The following is a 16,450-nucleotide window of genomic DNA, read 5'->3' on the forward strand; positions in this document are numbered from 1 at the left end:
AAATAATAATCACAAAAGAAATTCAAGCCTATCCTTAGTAAATCAAAAGTAAAGGATGGTTGAGTGAGACTTAGAAAAGCCTCTCATTGAAGTTCTCTATGTAAAAATTTTCTAGGGTTGCTAAATGGCCGAATTATATATACACCATGATCTTACATTAATTCAAGTTGCATGTCTCTCAGTGGATTAAAGAATGACAAAGGAGACTTGGGTAGACTGAAGCAGAGCAAAGGAGTAGAAAAAGAAAGGAAGATAATCATGTCATAAAAGAGCAGGAAATGTAGATGAATAGACTGTGTTCTCCATAGCCAGCATGACAAGTCTCCCTTGTAGGAAGATATCTATGAAAAGCCCACAGGAGGAGAAGGTTGGAATTGGTTAGAAGTAGTAGTTAGAAAATCCCAAGGTCACAGCCTTCCTGGAAATTCTCAGAATTTGGAGATGGCCCACAGTTCCTCTACTCACCACTTTCTCCGCACGGCTAGGCAACACTACACTGGCCAATGGGATACTGACAGGAAGTTTATTGGGCTGCACTGTGCTGAGAGGAATACTGATAGGTAGGCTGGTGATTGTTTCCCCATTGCTGGCATAGGCTCTCTCTTTTAAAACCTGTAACAGAATGATTTTTTTTTAATTATTAAAAAAAATCTCTAAAAAAATAAAACTAAATCAAATACTAAAGGCATTATAGTTTTCATTGACTACAACTTTATTAAGTGTGGGGTCTGCAGCAGACTTAATTCCAACTTCATTTCACCTCTGTATTTTTTAAAAAGTTATTTCCTTTCATATTTTTGGTTCTTCAATAGAATTTTACTTAAATCTGTAAAATATTCTCTAGGCCAGTAGTTCTGAAACTGGTCTCGGAACCCAAAAGAGAGGTAAATGAGATCCAAACTACTTTCACAATAACGTTTTAATTTCTAATATATAGTAAATATTGATAAATTTGAAGAAGAAATATTAAAGGACTCATGAAATCTAAAAGTTTGAGAACCACTGCTTTAGACATATCAATTACTAAAGTATCATATCTAAGTTAATTTAGGTAGTATTATTAGTTTTTGTTGTATTGGCACTGGATAGTCACAATCAATGAATCAACTTACTTAATTCAATATTTATTTCTTTAAGGAACACATCATGATTGTATCTAAAAAAAACTGTGCTTTGCTAGCTTGACTCCAAATGTTTTATACATTTTGTAGCTATTTAAAAAAAAATTTCCCCTATGTTTTATCAACAAATACAAGTACTGCCAATGCTTGTGAGTTTATTTTACATTCTATAGTACTTTACTGAACCTATTAATTCTCAATATTTTTCTTTGTAATAACCCCATTAGGAACTAATTTTAAAATACAGAAAAATATAGTAGAACAGATCACATCAGGAAGAATCCAAAAGCTGAATAATACTCTCAATGAAAATATAAACTGCCTACAAAAGAACTCTCTATTTGACAAGAATTACTAGGAAAACTAGAAAACAATCTGGAAGAAATTAGGTTTAGATCAATACCTTCTCTCATATGCCACAATTATTTCAGAATTTGTCTCTTTAATAAGGATCTACAACGTACAATATATTGGAAACTAACAGGAAGATAAAATTTTAAAAACCATTCCCCAATAAATAAATGGTCAAAAGCTTTAAACAAGCATTCCCAAAAGAATTCCAATTATGAAAAGAAAGCTCCAAATTACTAAGAAAAGAAATAAATGCAAATAAAAACAGATGTGAGGTTTCACCTCATTTCCAGCAAGTTAGCAAAGATGATGAAAAGTATGGAAACCAATGTTAGAAGGGTTATGGAAAGATGGGCACACTAATATGCTACTGGTAGAGTTGCATCAATGAACCCAACTATTCTGGAAAAAATGTTGGGATAACACTCTTTGATTCAGAAATTAAAAGTGCTAGACATAAATCCCTGAATAGAAGCAAAGAAATAGAAACAAAGCAAATGCCCACTGACTGGGGAAAGGCTAAACAAACCATAGTATGTATCACTGAACCATAAGAAATGAACAGGAATACACGAGGGAATACATGGAGATGCATAAGTAGACTAATGTGGACTGACGTAAAAAAGTAAACAAAATCTAGAAAATATACACAACTAGAACAATGTAAATGGAAATAGAGGAACAAAATTAGCAAACTGAAAGATGCAAAATTATAAATGATGAAGCTGGGCACTAAAAAAGAGATTTGAAATGACACTTCCTGCATCTTCTAAGTGGAGGGTTGGGACCTATGAAAGTAGATCAATAAAGCATCAAACATTTTGGATATGGGGGGTGGAAGGGAGTGTCATTCTTCCCACCCTTTTTTGTATTCTTTATAAGGGATTAAAGTGTAGGTGACATAAAAATGTTATAAACAGAAATTTTGCTGAAAAACAAAATCAGACAGGCAGGCACTTAAGCAGCCAACAACATTCACTATTCCTCCAACAAAATGGAGGCCTCTCTTCAGCAATGGAGAAGGTCCTGTCAGAAGCCATGACCTCTCCTGGGCTGACGCCCATTCACTCTTGCCCAGATCCTCACCTTGTCACTGCTCTTCTCTCCTGCAATCTGTAAGGCCGAGGGGGAGGAAGGCCGAGTTTCCTGAGGGCTCAGCTTTAGGCCATTTGACAGACCAGCACTCTGATATGTCAGGCCATTCTCTTTTGCATGTTCAGTTCTGGAATGAAGAGGCACCAAGTTCACGTCCGGTTCCAGTGCCAGCTCAGGCCAATCCTGAGCCCGCCCTCCCTGGACACTGCTTTTGTAACTCCTCCTCAGTTTCCCCTTGCACATTGGGTTACCATTCACCCCAGAAGCACGGAAACACCCTGAGGTGAGGAGCTGTTTCATCCTGGTATCCCCAAGAACTAGCAGAGTACAAGCACAGAGGAGGTACATAAGGAAAGCAGGGAGATGCCTACCAAATGATCCATGGGCTCCAAAGTTCCTCAGAAGAACAGTAAGCTTAACGCTTGAATTCTCTAGCTACAGATGCATACACCAGAAAGCCTAAATCACTCTGCTTTGTTTCCCCTCTTCCAATCTCGCCCTGACAACCCAAATCACATTTTTTGCTCACCTGTGGTGTATTTCATTAGTTGTAGCTTTTCCATGGACTACATGATCCTGATTCAAGTGTCTCCTTAGGGCTAACTTAGCGGGGGAAAACCTGGTGTAATCAGGTAAGGACAAGCTTGACAATTTGTCTGCCTTCTGTCTGTTGTTATGAATGGGGGTGCAAGGAACTATTTCTTGGTCCAGGTGGGAGGTCAGATACTGTGGAGTGTTTTGTTTGGAAGAAGGTCGACTAAGCATACTATGAATCTCATAGGTGGTTGCATGGCCATTCATAGAAAGTTCGGGGCTCATGCTATTGATGTGGGGCAAAGACAACTTGGAGCACTCGAGCTCCAGCTGGAACCTGGCAGGGTCAGTCTCCAGCTCACGGCTGAAGCTGCTTTTACTTCGCAGGTGGACGGACAAGGCCTCATCTGCCGGCGCGTAGGATTTCAGCTGCAGTAGTTCCTGCTGCCTTTGGCTTTTCTCAAGCTCCACAATGCTGATCTTTACAACAAAGAGGATCAAGGGAGACACAATGAAAGGCAGTGCCTAGAAGTCCCCCACCACCCCAAACCTCCCCAAGACATTTCTCTGTAGCAACTTCTAGAGCAAAGCCACTGCGCACAAAGCACAGGGCTACATACAGGCTATACCTCAAACTGAGGCAATAGCAATATGGACATTCCAAATTGCACTGCAGTTTGAAAAACATGTTTGCTATGAAAATAATCCCTTTCTTTCATGTCACTAAGTTTTATTCATTACAATCAGTGTTTGCTTTATCTCAATTCTTATTATTAAATAAAATGAAATCAAATAAAAGCAAAAGCAATCCTTAATTGAATTAATTCTCCCTCAACAAATGAGAACACCAAGGCTAAGAAGACATAGTTTGTCCATCACATGGCTAGAAATTTGTTTTTATTTAGCATTATAAAGTTTGAAATGTTCCTTTGACAGCTAGTATTTCACTTCACCCTCCCAAGAGCCCAGTGAGGTAGCTAGCATAATAATAATCTCTTTTACAGAGGGAAAATCTAAGGATAGGAAAGTTCATCTATTTGCCCAAGGATAGAGAGCTAGCCAAGTGTCTGACATGGGATTCAAAACTTCTTGTCATTAATTAACAGTTTTTTATACACTATATTCCACCTATATTTATAGTAGACAAGTCTTCCAAATTCATAATTAAAAAGAATTCACATGTCTGAAAAACATGTTTTACAATATGATTACTAAAAAAAGGCCTAAACTTATAACCACATTAAAACCAACTGAAGCCAAACCAATGAACGAGCATTGTGTTCATTTATGCTACCATTTACTGAGCCATACATTCAAATGCCCTAAAGAGTTTTCACATTATTCCAACAATAGAAAATGCCAGGAAGCCACTCTCTAAGTTTTACTTAGATTCTCCCTATGCTAGCACCTGCTTCCCATGCATCCCCAAAGCAGACCAATGTGGAGAAGGCAGTGGATCAGAAAAGACAGTGACAGACTACAAGTGTAAACTTTCCTGCGTTTCTTGACATTTCTGAATTAAGAAAATAAGGCTACTGAGAGGAATGATTCCAAAATAAATGAGATACTTAACAATACTAATGATATTTCAAAATTACTTTCCACTAAAGTAAAATGAGAAATATGCTAAGAACTCTGAACATGTGGTATATGGTTCAGATCTGGGATAGCTAATTGGAGACAAGTAAATCTTACTATAGTCATAGAACGCATATAGAATGCCAGCCTAAACCCAAAATCAAGAGATCAATTCATTTTGACACCCTCAGGCATTCCAAATACTGTCTGTGTTCTGGGACTTCACTATTCAGCCTCTTTGATTTCACAATCAAATTATAATCAAGAATAACAGGACTCCACCAATGCCATACTGAGCAACTCAATACTCACTATTCAAGGAAAAACACCTTGATTTGAAGGTCAGTTTACCCTGATCACTCCATGTTGCACACATCTATTTCACACCATTTTGTGTGATATGTTTTTCTGACACATTTAATATTACTGTAGTGTAAAAAACACTGACTGGATTTGGTCTCAAGTCCTGGTTGTCTTCACCCTACTTCTGTGATCTTAAGAAAATCCTTCACACCCTCCAGATTTCCTTCACACATCCCTTGACACAGGTGGACTGAGTATACAGAATAAGGAACATTACAGCCAATTAATACTGAAGTGTGACTGATTCGCTATACTCCCTCGTTAATAACAAGGCCTACCTGAAGCTCCAGACAGTGCTTTTGCTTCTCGGAAATTTGATTCTTCAGTGCCTGCTTCTCCTTCAGCAAATTTTCCAGTGAGAGAGTAGACCAATCCAGCTTCAGCTCTTCACACCGAGCCTTAAGCTAGTGGGATAGGTAAGAGAAGGATTAGTGGGAACACAAAAGTTTTATAGCAAAATTATCTTGTATTTTACTCCTCTTCTCTAAAACGTGACCATCTAACAATAAAGTGGAAAATGCAAATACATTTCAAGATTTCTTCCAAATAAATCAGACTCATCTTGCTGATAATTACTGATACTTTTTCCCTACATCATAGAGAAACTATTTCATATAGAAGCACTTATGGCTAAAAGGAAACTAAAACAGGTATTGAGAATCTTTAGGGGAAAACAATTTTAAAATTACTCACAATGAATTCAAGTTATTACTTCAGAATATAACTTATGAATGTGCCTGTTGAGTTACAACTAGGTTATAAGAAAAATGTGGAGAACACAAAAGATGCATACTTCCTAGTCAATTGTCCTAATTTTGAGTCATTATGAAATGCATCATTGAAAGGATGTTTTGCAAAGAAAGAGAGATGATGAGGCAGCACAAGATCACCAAGGAAAAAACCATGCTGGAATAGCATCATTATAGAACTAGTTAATAGATTAGCAAAATAATTCCAACACTGGAATAGGGGACTTGTCTTTCAACAACCCCGCCCACACTAATCACTTACATCTTATGTACTGTGAGGAAAAACATCTGTTTTTCTGTTTCTTGTGCAGGTACTAATACAATCAAACATTGTATTAATACTAATATAAAAAAAGAAGTATTTTTTTCTTTTAAGATTTAAATAGTTTTTTATTTTTCCAATTTATGCAAAGATCGTTTTTCAATATTCACCTTGTATTTTAAATGGTGGCAATAAATCAAACATTTAAAAATAATCAGCCCCTAAGTATGATGGACACAGAGATAGAAAAAATTTTTTTAAAAGATCGTTTAAAAGTACACATATCATCATACTTCTTTCATAAAAATGATACACGCCTACAAGCAAAGATGGTTATAGAAAGCAATGGTGGGTTCACACACCAGTATTCACACAAATTATACATTATTAACAGTCAATATTTATTAGAAAACAATACCTAATGATGCCAGGACACCTAAAGGCAACTTTTGACCCACCACTCACTAGCTTTGTGACCATCCCACTTCTGGGTTTATATCCTAATCCCAAAGAAAAAAATTAAAATGACACATCCTTTTTGGAGGGGAAAAAATCTGAGCTCACCATGTGGAAAAAGGCTGTTTCAAGAATGTAGCAAAATGTTAGTATAAGAAACTGCAAATATATGAAATCCAAAATATTTTCTGTGTTGCCTGGTATAGAAGCAGGGTATAGGGAAAAGTATAGAGCCAGTAAGGGTATGCAAAGTGATTTATGATTATGTAAATGAATTAACAAAAACAGAAGACAAATGCTGAGTCCAGATGATTAGAAAAAACTTTCACTTATTATAAAAATGAAATGTTACATGTTAATGACCTATCAGATGGTTTTTATTTTTTAAAATTTTAATGAAATATACTGAATGTGAGTGGTTACCAAGAAATAAGATGTCAAAACAATTCATCACTAAAGCATGCTTTAATTTTAAAAACTGTACTAATTTTCTAACTTATAGGAATGATGAACTAAACGTAAGATTTTTTTAGATTAAAATATTTTTAAAATTTCACTTGATTTTTGTTTTCACTCAGATACACAAAATTGGGATTTCAGTGTGCCCCAGTATTTGGTTAGTAGACGGCTTGAGTTACAAAAATGTCCTTACCAGCTGCAAGCTTTGATTCCTGAGTTCACTGTTATCACTTTCTAGTTGCTTTGTCTGTTCTTTTAGCTGTTGGTTGTGAGCAGAGATCTCTTTCTGAGCTTGTATCAGATCATTGTAGGTCAAAGCCTTAACTCCCAACTGCAAAAAAATTACATTTACCATAGATACATAAATATATAATAATGAAGGTAGTCCTTCCACACTAAAGAATCTAGAAATCTGAGAGCTGAAACGATTCATCAGTCCCCTAACTAGGTCAACATGTCCCTGACACGGAGAAAGAGCCAAGTGGCATGAGATTCTGATTCCAAAGATGTGAGGTTTACATCCCACAGAACCTGGAAATTGTGCTGCTTTTTTAGCAGCCTTTAATTGTTAGCCAATACTTCTTAACATCTGGCCTTCATGTGCCTCTTTGCTACTTCTGGCCATATGGCTATTTCCTGGACACAAAGCCATCTTGTAGAAGGTTACACAGTGACCAAGCAAGGTGACAAGTTTCATTTTCCCCCCAAACAGCTTCATGAGCTGAAGGGTCATTATCAAGGGATTCATTTCACAACCAAGTGAATGGCAGCCTAACACCAAATGTGTCAGTCTACCAGCAGTCCCTACACAAAAACTGACGGGGTAAAGAAAGGGAGGGGACTTCTTACAGATCATGTAAGAGAAGTGTCTATGCTTTTACGGAAACAAGAAATAGCCCCAACATATATCTATTATGTAGTTGCAATCCTACTTCTGTTATGTTCTGTCACAAGAATACACAAACATAACCCTCAGGTGATCACTCCAACCCGAATGCACTCCTACCTCATCAAGTTTCTGCTGAAACAGTCTCTTGATCTCCTCTTTCTGAGCCTGACAGTGGCTGAACAACTGCTGGGCTGTACCTAACAATTGAGTGTTCTTTTCCTGCAAAGACAGGGAACACAAAAAAATTAGAAAAGATCACAACCCATATGAAGAAAAGCAAATGGTACCAAAGAACACAGGAGAACTGAGGCTAAGAAAAGAGACAAAACGAGACAGAAAGTCACCTGCAAGACAGCCTGGAAAAAGAGAAAAAGTATCTGATGCCAGTCTTGCCACTGAGGGACCAAGTTAGATGATATTCTTCATAAATACAGAATAACCAAGGCTGGCCCAGGGAGGGTCAAGGGAATTATCTCCACCATGACTTAGGGCTTCACCTATTCCATTTTAAGTCTCCAAGTGAAGGCCCAGAGCTAGAACAAGTGGTCCTGTTGCCTGATTTCTGTGAACTCTCTCTCCCACTGGGAATCATGGTTAAAAGCTGTAAGCAGTACATGATAAATATCATCCTTGTACTGACCCATAAAAAGCCTGAAAACACAGTAAGAGGCTCCCCTTATAAAAAGGAAAATTGCTTTACTCTATTTAAGGAGAGCCCCACAAGCTTTGCCTCACAAGCTCCACAAATGCTTACATGAATCAAGGGAATCGTCTATTGTGGCCAAGCAATAGGTAGTTCTAGTCAACTAAGAAAAATAGACAGTTAAAGCATATATTAGCAAACCAAAATCAATAAAAATTAAATGTGAATTCTGATCAGAAAGCACTTCAGGATTTTATATCCAACATTACAATTAGTTAAAATTAATTAAGAGAAAATTATTTGATTAAATAATAATAAATGATAAAAAATTTTTTTAAATCTTAAATAAAAGAAAATACAAACTGTGTGCATGGTATTATAGTGAGAACAGGTAATACAAAAGCAACAAACAAAGGAGGAAGAAAGTATTAAGATTCAGAGAACTGATGAGTGAAAGGAGGGCTCCAGAAATGGTCTCAAAACTAAACTCGGGCATTCCCAAGTATGAAAAGGTTGGACATCTTTTTTTCTCAAAGAAAACACTGACAAGAGAAAAGCTAAACAATGCCCTAGGCCACACTCACCTTCTCTTGCTCCACCAACTGCTGTAGGTTAGCTTTATATTGTGGGGTTTTCATGTAGGCCAGAAATTGCAGATACTGAACCTTAAAGGATTCTACAAAGTTAATCGGAGAGTACAATTAATTAAAGCAACTAATGAACCAGCAAGCAAGTAATCATCTATTACCATACACAAATCCTGACTTTTTCAGTTATTTTTTTCCAAATGGGAACAAAACAGGCATAGATAGTTTAAGTAATCTCACCAGTCACACCAGGACTAAGTGGTCAAAGCTGGGACTCAAACCCAAGTGTCTGCTTCTAAATCCATTGGGCTTAAACTCTTATCAGATCAGGTACTTTCTAATCTTAGTTGGAAGCTTGACACTAGATATAGACCATAAAGATTTTCCAAGTCCTCGAATTCTATTCACCTAATTTTAAATTGCCCTTGTTAACTCTAAGAAGTGGTCAATTTTAACAAATGTCACCATTAACTATCTTCATCAATTAGAAAAATCAGGCTGTTTAATAATACCAAGTTATTTCAGGTTTGGACAATCTGTCCAAGAAAGTGTTTTTGGTTCCAGCTAAAGTTGACATTCTAAGCTCTGATACCATGCCAAACAAAATAGTACTAAAACAAATTTAGAGATCTGAAAGGGAAAAAAGAGACAAGATCATATTCAACAAAGATGAGAAGAGAAAAAATTTCCTTTCTCTGAAATAAAGTTGGCATATCCATAGTCTCCCTTCTGTGCTTGAATCTCTGACCTACAGTAATTGTTGACAGAAGATAATTTGTTAGATAAATAATAATAAAAAATTATTATTTATCCCATCCAAGGCAGGAAAAATGCCTTGCCTAATAAATAGTTGTAAGAGCCAAATCAAAATAAAAAACAAAGATTTCCTTTCTCTCTTATTTTTCTCCCAACTTTTCCACCCACTCTGCTAAGTGGCTAATTTAAAATCCCCACCTTCCTCTACACCCTCTAAATTCTGTGGGAGTCTTTAAGTGACTTTTTCTGAGAATAATTTCTCTGCTTTTTGATTCCTGTGTATTCTGAAACCATATTCTCTACCAAATTCTTCTTTATTCCTTTTAAAAATTATTTTTCTGTTCCTTGTAGGGTTAAGTTTCAGAAATACACAACATGAACATTCTTTTCTAACCAAATGCTATGGAAATCATCAGAATTCATACCACTTTCTTTATTATTCCCTGTTGTGCCTCACTCATAAGAGGAAAGATGATCAATAGTATGCCAGAGTAGAAATAGAAAATACAATGTCCCCAAAACATGCAGTAAATTCTATTATCACTGTGACCGTCCCTTTCCCACTGACACTCTCATTTTAACTGTGAGTTTTCATCACTCATCGACACCCCTCTCTTGTAGCAGGATATTGTCCATGGAAGCAGAACACTCTCAGTGAATGGAGTTTCCCAATGTTTCAACTAAATCCCAAAGTGAAACCTACTGTAAGGCCCCCAACCATCATACACATATACCCTTTCTGCCAATAGAGAGCTCTTTACTCGATTCTTTCCCCTTTCACTTCCCACTTTTTAATACCATCTGCCTTTTCTAATTTCCTATAGTCCCTACTATGATTCAAATCACATGATCCAATTCTACTCCCAGTGCTGTTGCAATGATTTCATTTCCCACTGGCCCCGTCATCACTTATCTCTGAATCTATTTTTTTCCTCCCCATTTCTGGTTAATTTTGCTTTAGTTAAGTCCTCTTTTATTCCTTATTATTAGGGATGGACCTCAAGTGTTAGCTCAAAGATTACAAGAGTTAACCAAGATGCAGAGATATGTGTGTGTGTGTGTGTGTGTGTGTGTGTGTGTGTGTGTGTGTGTGTGTTTAAAGCAGTGATTCTGTTTAGCTAGCTCCATCCTGGTCATGAATCATAGGAATAATAAAAATCACTTAAACATGTTTCTGATCTGTGAAGCATTCAGCTGTCATCTATGCGGAAACACTTTGGAAGAGAAAGAACCAACAGGTAGACAAAAACATTCCTTATAATATCCATAATGAGATAGACTAGGGCTGACATTCTACGCTTCATAAAAGAGATATTTCCAGTGATGAAAGGAAATGAGAATTGGGGAAGCTCTGGAAGACTGTACCAAGAGACTGTATTCTAGGTAGAAGGAGAGGAACTGAAAGAGGGATAGAGCAAAGGCCAGATTTTAACTTCTTTGAGACACTATTTCCTCTTATCCTTAGCTCCTGTGAGACTGTCCAACAGATGGGAACAAGAATATTATCTAAAGCAAAATAATAAGGAGGGGACAACTCTCAAAGTACTTTAGCAAACAACCACAGTATGTCTGCTCTGAGGACAATGGTGACATTAAAGTAGAAGGCTCCAGTTACTAATTCTTTAAACCACCCATGACTCCTTCAGTTCCAATCAGGACCAAAAAGAAACCCACTTTTCACACTACCACCAGAGGCACAGGCCAGGCAAGAGCAGAAAAGCATTTGGATCCTGTCTCTAGAGACAAAAGAGTGTTACCTAATAGTTTCTGGAGTGCAGGTGGGGTTGGTGTTGCCAATAGCTGGTTGGAGGAATGCCGTTGTACTTTAGGAGGTAGTTGATAGTATGGACTATGAGGTGACTTGTATGCATCTAAGGAAAGAGAAAAAACCAACATGTTCTATGATTGAAAAGAAAGGAAGTTGGATATCCTGTGGAATTTTTTGTATTTGTATTTTAGATGGACCAATTCCCAATCTTATAAATGTGAAAATGAATTCTACTCATAGCCTCCAAATAAATTACCTTGAACAGCCACTTCTCAACTTGGTTATATTACAATATTATACAGAAATACACAATTAGGGAGGAAGGGAAAAGGGAAGATGATGAAGATGGAAAAACCATGATAGAGGAGAGTATAAGCACCAAATTTTGATTTACATAGTAACAGTGTTACTTTAACAGGGTCTAGATGGTGTTTTTCCTATCAAAAATACTATCTGTGACCAGTATTCTCTTTTCCCAACTTTTTTAAATTAATGAGAACTACAATTAGCTGGGAAGAGGGAAAAGACATCTCAAAGACATCTCTTCAACAAACTAATCTTATAGCTACTTATCTTATCCTATAACTCTTTTAAGAGCTCTCATAATTGAGAATTATATTCAATCTTTCCAGGATTATTAAATCAACTTCACATATGGTAGATGCACAGATCATTTTATAGTTGAGGAAACTGTGGCAATGAGTTTAAGCAACCCCAGAATTCTCAAGTTCAGATTTCCTTTGATATACAATACAGTAGGTAGTCCAAAAAGCCCAAAATAAACATCTCATGGTGTCTTTCTCCTCCTCCTCATTCTCTTCTCTACCTTACCTGGGAAGGGAAACAATTTTATTGGTTCAGTGAGCTGATTTAAAAAAAAAATATTTACCCACACAAATAAAACAAAAGTTACCCAATCATTTTACTCATAACAATTCATAATTTATGAATTGTTTGGGGCACTGAAAAAATTAATGACTCAAGGCCTCAGTTGGCATCTATGAACAGTGAAACATGGAGTTTTTTCTGACTGTACTATTTCAAATATGCCTTATTTGCTAAAAAATTTTTCTAGTAGAAAACAGAAACAAGAAAATGGCAAGTTCCCCTTCTTCTCTGCCTAGCCCACTTCCCCCAAATAAAAATTTTCAGGGTTCTGTGGCTGCTGAACACAGGGTTCATGTATTGGCTCAACATTCAAAGCCAGCAGCCACAATCTCTGGGTAATGCTGAAAAGTCCAATGCCCTCACCCTGAGGAGAGGATGCAGCTGCCTGGGACACAGTCTGAGCATGCAGAAGCTCCAGTGCAGTGGGAGTCTTCTTGGGTTTCCTTTCAGGGTTTGCAGCACTCATTTTCTTGGGACGTCCACGTTTTCTTCCTGCCATTTTCCTTCCTTTTTTGTTTAATTTCTTTTTGCGAGGCTTGGAAGGAGATGGCTTTTTAAGAGTAGTTGTCCCATTTTTATCTTCTTCAGCACCAGAATCCTAAAGAAAAGGGAGTAGGTCCAATGTTAAAAAAAAACAAAAAAGTATAAAAATAAGGCTTTCACAAAGCAGGAGAAAGGGAGGTTTGGTCAAGTCAGAATTATCTTTAAAATTATTAATATGTAACACAAAGACATGGAGTCAGTTTACCTATGAACTTCACACTTCAATCTTCCTTACTTGGTCAAATGTCATTTTTCTTCTCCAAATCCCAAAAAAGGATTAATAGAGCAGGATTTTTAACTTGAACCATTTAGGTATTTAGTGACCACATCTAATAACAGTTATTTAGTTGAGGTCTCTCTGAATGTCAGTGAGTTCTCTTCAGTTACATGAAAGGAATGAGTAAGGTGCACTGCTACTGAGCTCACATTTCTAGAGTGCTTTTAAGGTTTACAAATCAATTTGTAGATATTATGTAATCATCAAAATAACCTTATATGTAGAGAGTAAAGGCTATTAACATTCTCATTTTTTGAAGAGCAAACAAAGGCTGAGATCATTTCAGTTATGCTCCTCTTCTTGGAGAAGGGTCCAACTTTTTTAGGTACCATGGCTATAATTAACCATGGCTATAATTACCCTGGAAATACAGTGACTTTTTCTCAAGGATATCTGAAAACCAACAAGGTAGGATGAAACTTGGCGATTTGTGCCTGCAACAATGCTTTCTTTAAACAAGGTCCTGCCTAGCATGGGGTTCACAGACAGACAAACAGATATTCACCACTCGAGGCTCCAAAGCAACAGCACCCTTATTTTCTTGGACCTTGGTGGGAGTCGTTGTGTTGCTCTTGTTCTCTCTTTGTTGCCGGCGGCGGGCTGCTTCCTGCTCCTCCTAGGAGGGGATGTTTCAGTGTTCATTGCCAACATACACAAAGAGTCACAACCTGAAGGCATAATCACTCACCACTGTGTCTCAAACCTCAGCCACGCAAAGAGCCGAGCACACACGCAAACATGCTCTCTGGAAATATAAACCATCTGACTGCTATCTATTTTTGGCTTAAATTCACAGGAACCTGAACTTCTCCAAAATGAAACTTGTGCTTGATGTTTCATTTGGACTTATCACAAGTCAGAAATCACTTCAGCTGTGTAGCTGAATTCCTAGCAAGAATTCTCTCAGAGATTCACAGCTTCTTGGTAACTGAGGTTTATCAGGGACTCTATCACTCATCCTTAGTCATACAACCACCAATATTCTTTTACATGAGGCTTCTGAAGTAGAGAAAATGCTGCTCAACAATGTAGGGTAAGGGGATGGCAACAGGTAGAGGATGGAAGGACAAGCCCATTGTGACCCAGCACTTTGAAGCCAACAACAGACAACTGTTTCTAAACAGTTATCCTGAAGAACTGAACAGTGAATAATTTAACAAACTGAAGTCATCTTTTGTGATAATATAGTCATGTTTCACCATCTCCAAAAAGGAAATCATCCCAAACTGTGAATATTTGCATATCAATACATACATTTTATTTTTATTTACTACTAAATAAAAGAAAAAGACCACCACAAACTTACCCTGAGTTTTGGATTTTTGAGACTAGAAAAATAGTTTTCAAGCTGAAAAAGGGAGAAAAGAGTTGATTACCTTTAAGTAATCATTTCTGATGACCCCTCAAATCAAGATTCACCCACTATTAAGTAGTTTCTTCTGTAATAAGGAGTCATAATTAGTTTTTTGGACCAAGAGGCCAAACTCAACTAAAATAAAGCCTTCTATGATTATAAGCCCCCACCCCCAACCGGAAGTAATTTCTTTCTCTCCCACTATCTTATCCTCTGGTGATTATTAGGCGAGTAACTATTTGTCTTGTTCTAAAACCTGGTATACATATCTTATTCCATAGCCAAGCTACATAGCAGGGATTACAGTTCTTCACCATAGGAAACACAAAATACTTCTTAAAATGCACGTTAAATTTAACTGAAGTCTCACCTCTCCAATAGAAAAAGAGCTGGGACACAAAGCAGGTCAGTCAAAGGAAATCACTAAGAGTGGGGTAAAAATGAAGAACAGGGCAAAAACACAGACTACATCGAAGATTAAATAAAAGCATGAATTTGCCATTTAACACTGATACAAAGTGAATAGATGAAACAAATGAGAAAAAAAAGCAAGCAGGTAATTTGTTAGTATTTAGAAGAGAATGGTTGTGGATAAGCAATTCCAGGGCATTTCTGACAGAAGAGTCCTGTCTATTCTGATCCAGTTGGGCTCATATTCATATAATGGGGTAGGTGTAGGCTGAGTGGAAATGAGACAGACTATCCAGAAATTCAGAATGTAAAAGTGAGAGAAGAGAACAATTGAGACACAAACAAGGCCCAATGGAGATACTTACTATGGTTCGATCAATAGTATGCAGGTAGTAAGAAACTGGCTTGCCAGTCCATGAAACCGACCCTTTCAGTGGTGATAGTTCCACAACTCTCATTATAGTGCCAATATCTAAAGACAAAAAAGCTAATTAGTTGTGATCTGTTCATGAACCAGCTAAGCCCCTATCCTTCACAAAGACACTCAAAAACAAAATGAAGGGAGGAGAGGAGGAGGAAGATTACTATTATTAAAAAAAAAAAAAAAAAAAAAAAAAAACAAAGACTAAAAAAAAAAGAGTTTTAATAACCCAATTAAATTTTCAGGAGCTCAGCAGCCATTTTTCCTGTTACTTCCCCGTCCCTAGTTCAAAGTATAAAGAAAGACAAGGATAAAGAATAAGCTGCCCAACCTTGTCTAAAGTTTCCTCAAATCCATGAGAAGATCCACTTTACTGAGCCAAATTCAATCTGGCCGTGTATGAAAGCCCATCTTGAAATTTAATGTGGTTGATTTCTATGGCCTATGGTTTCATTTTACTCTTTTTATATCTAGTCTGCAGTGCTTTCATTTATCTTGATTTTAAAAATACGAAAATTCTGAAACAAGAATTGTAATTCTTTAAATAGTGCCGAGAAGAATGCCAGGAGCTTGTTTTTCATAGGACAAGCATTCATGGATTAAATGCAGGCAAGAAAATCTGAAAACATAGGCTTCAATCAATGAGCAATGCAAATAGCCACCTCTTTGTTTTTTTCTTTTACTTAACCATGTTTGAACTAAGTTTTAAAATTTTTACTTTGAAAAAATAACATCAAGGGACAGCTAGTTGGCGCAATAGAGCACCTCCTGAAATCAGGAGGACCAGAGTTCAAATTTGATCTCAGACTTTCTAGCTGCGTGACCCTGAGCAAGTCACTTAACTCCAGTTGGCTCAGCAAAAAGAAAAAAAATAACATCAAGATTATTTTAAATCACATTTTAACTTGGCACTATTTTCCTTACAAGAATGTAATCTGAATACAA

The 16,450-nt window shown here is 36.9% G+C and overlaps 1 protein-coding gene across 3 annotated transcripts in view; it reads right to left on the minus strand.

Moving 5' to 3' along the window:
• DOT1L (DOT1 like histone lysine methyltransferase) overlaps nucleotides 1-16,450 on the minus strand; it is a 123,893-nt gene that overhangs the window by 26,174 nt on the left and 81,269 nt on the right. For all 3 annotated transcript variants that reach the window (XM_051972241.1, XM_051972240.1, XM_051972239.1), the window contains 12 exons: nucleotides 15,450-15,556; nucleotides 14,626-14,667; nucleotides 13,825-13,935; nucleotides 12,863-13,097; nucleotides 11,601-11,714; nucleotides 9,085-9,176; nucleotides 7,975-8,076; nucleotides 7,162-7,299; nucleotides 5,321-5,446; nucleotides 3,097-3,581; nucleotides 2,559-2,694; nucleotides 466-612 (listed from right to left, as the gene is read on the minus strand). In XM_051972241.1, the coding sequence (XP_051828201.1) occupies nucleotides 466-612; nucleotides 2,559-2,694; nucleotides 3,097-3,581; nucleotides 5,321-5,446; nucleotides 7,162-7,299; nucleotides 7,975-8,076; nucleotides 9,085-9,176; nucleotides 11,601-11,714; nucleotides 12,863-13,097; nucleotides 13,825-13,935; nucleotides 14,626-14,667; nucleotides 15,450-15,556 (1,835 nt within the window). The remainder of the gene's footprint in view (nucleotides 1-465; nucleotides 613-2,558; nucleotides 2,695-3,096; nucleotides 3,582-5,320; nucleotides 5,447-7,161; nucleotides 7,300-7,974; nucleotides 8,077-9,084; nucleotides 9,177-11,600; nucleotides 11,715-12,862; nucleotides 13,098-13,824; nucleotides 13,936-14,625; nucleotides 14,668-15,449; nucleotides 15,557-16,450) is intronic.

This window comes from Antechinus flavipes, chromosome 1 (assembly GCF_016432865.1).
Source record: "Antechinus flavipes isolate AdamAnt ecotype Samford, QLD, Australia chromosome 1, AdamAnt_v2, whole genome shotgun sequence".
Classification (NCBI taxonomy): domain Eukaryota; kingdom Metazoa; phylum Chordata; class Mammalia; order Dasyuromorphia; family Dasyuridae; genus Antechinus; species Antechinus flavipes.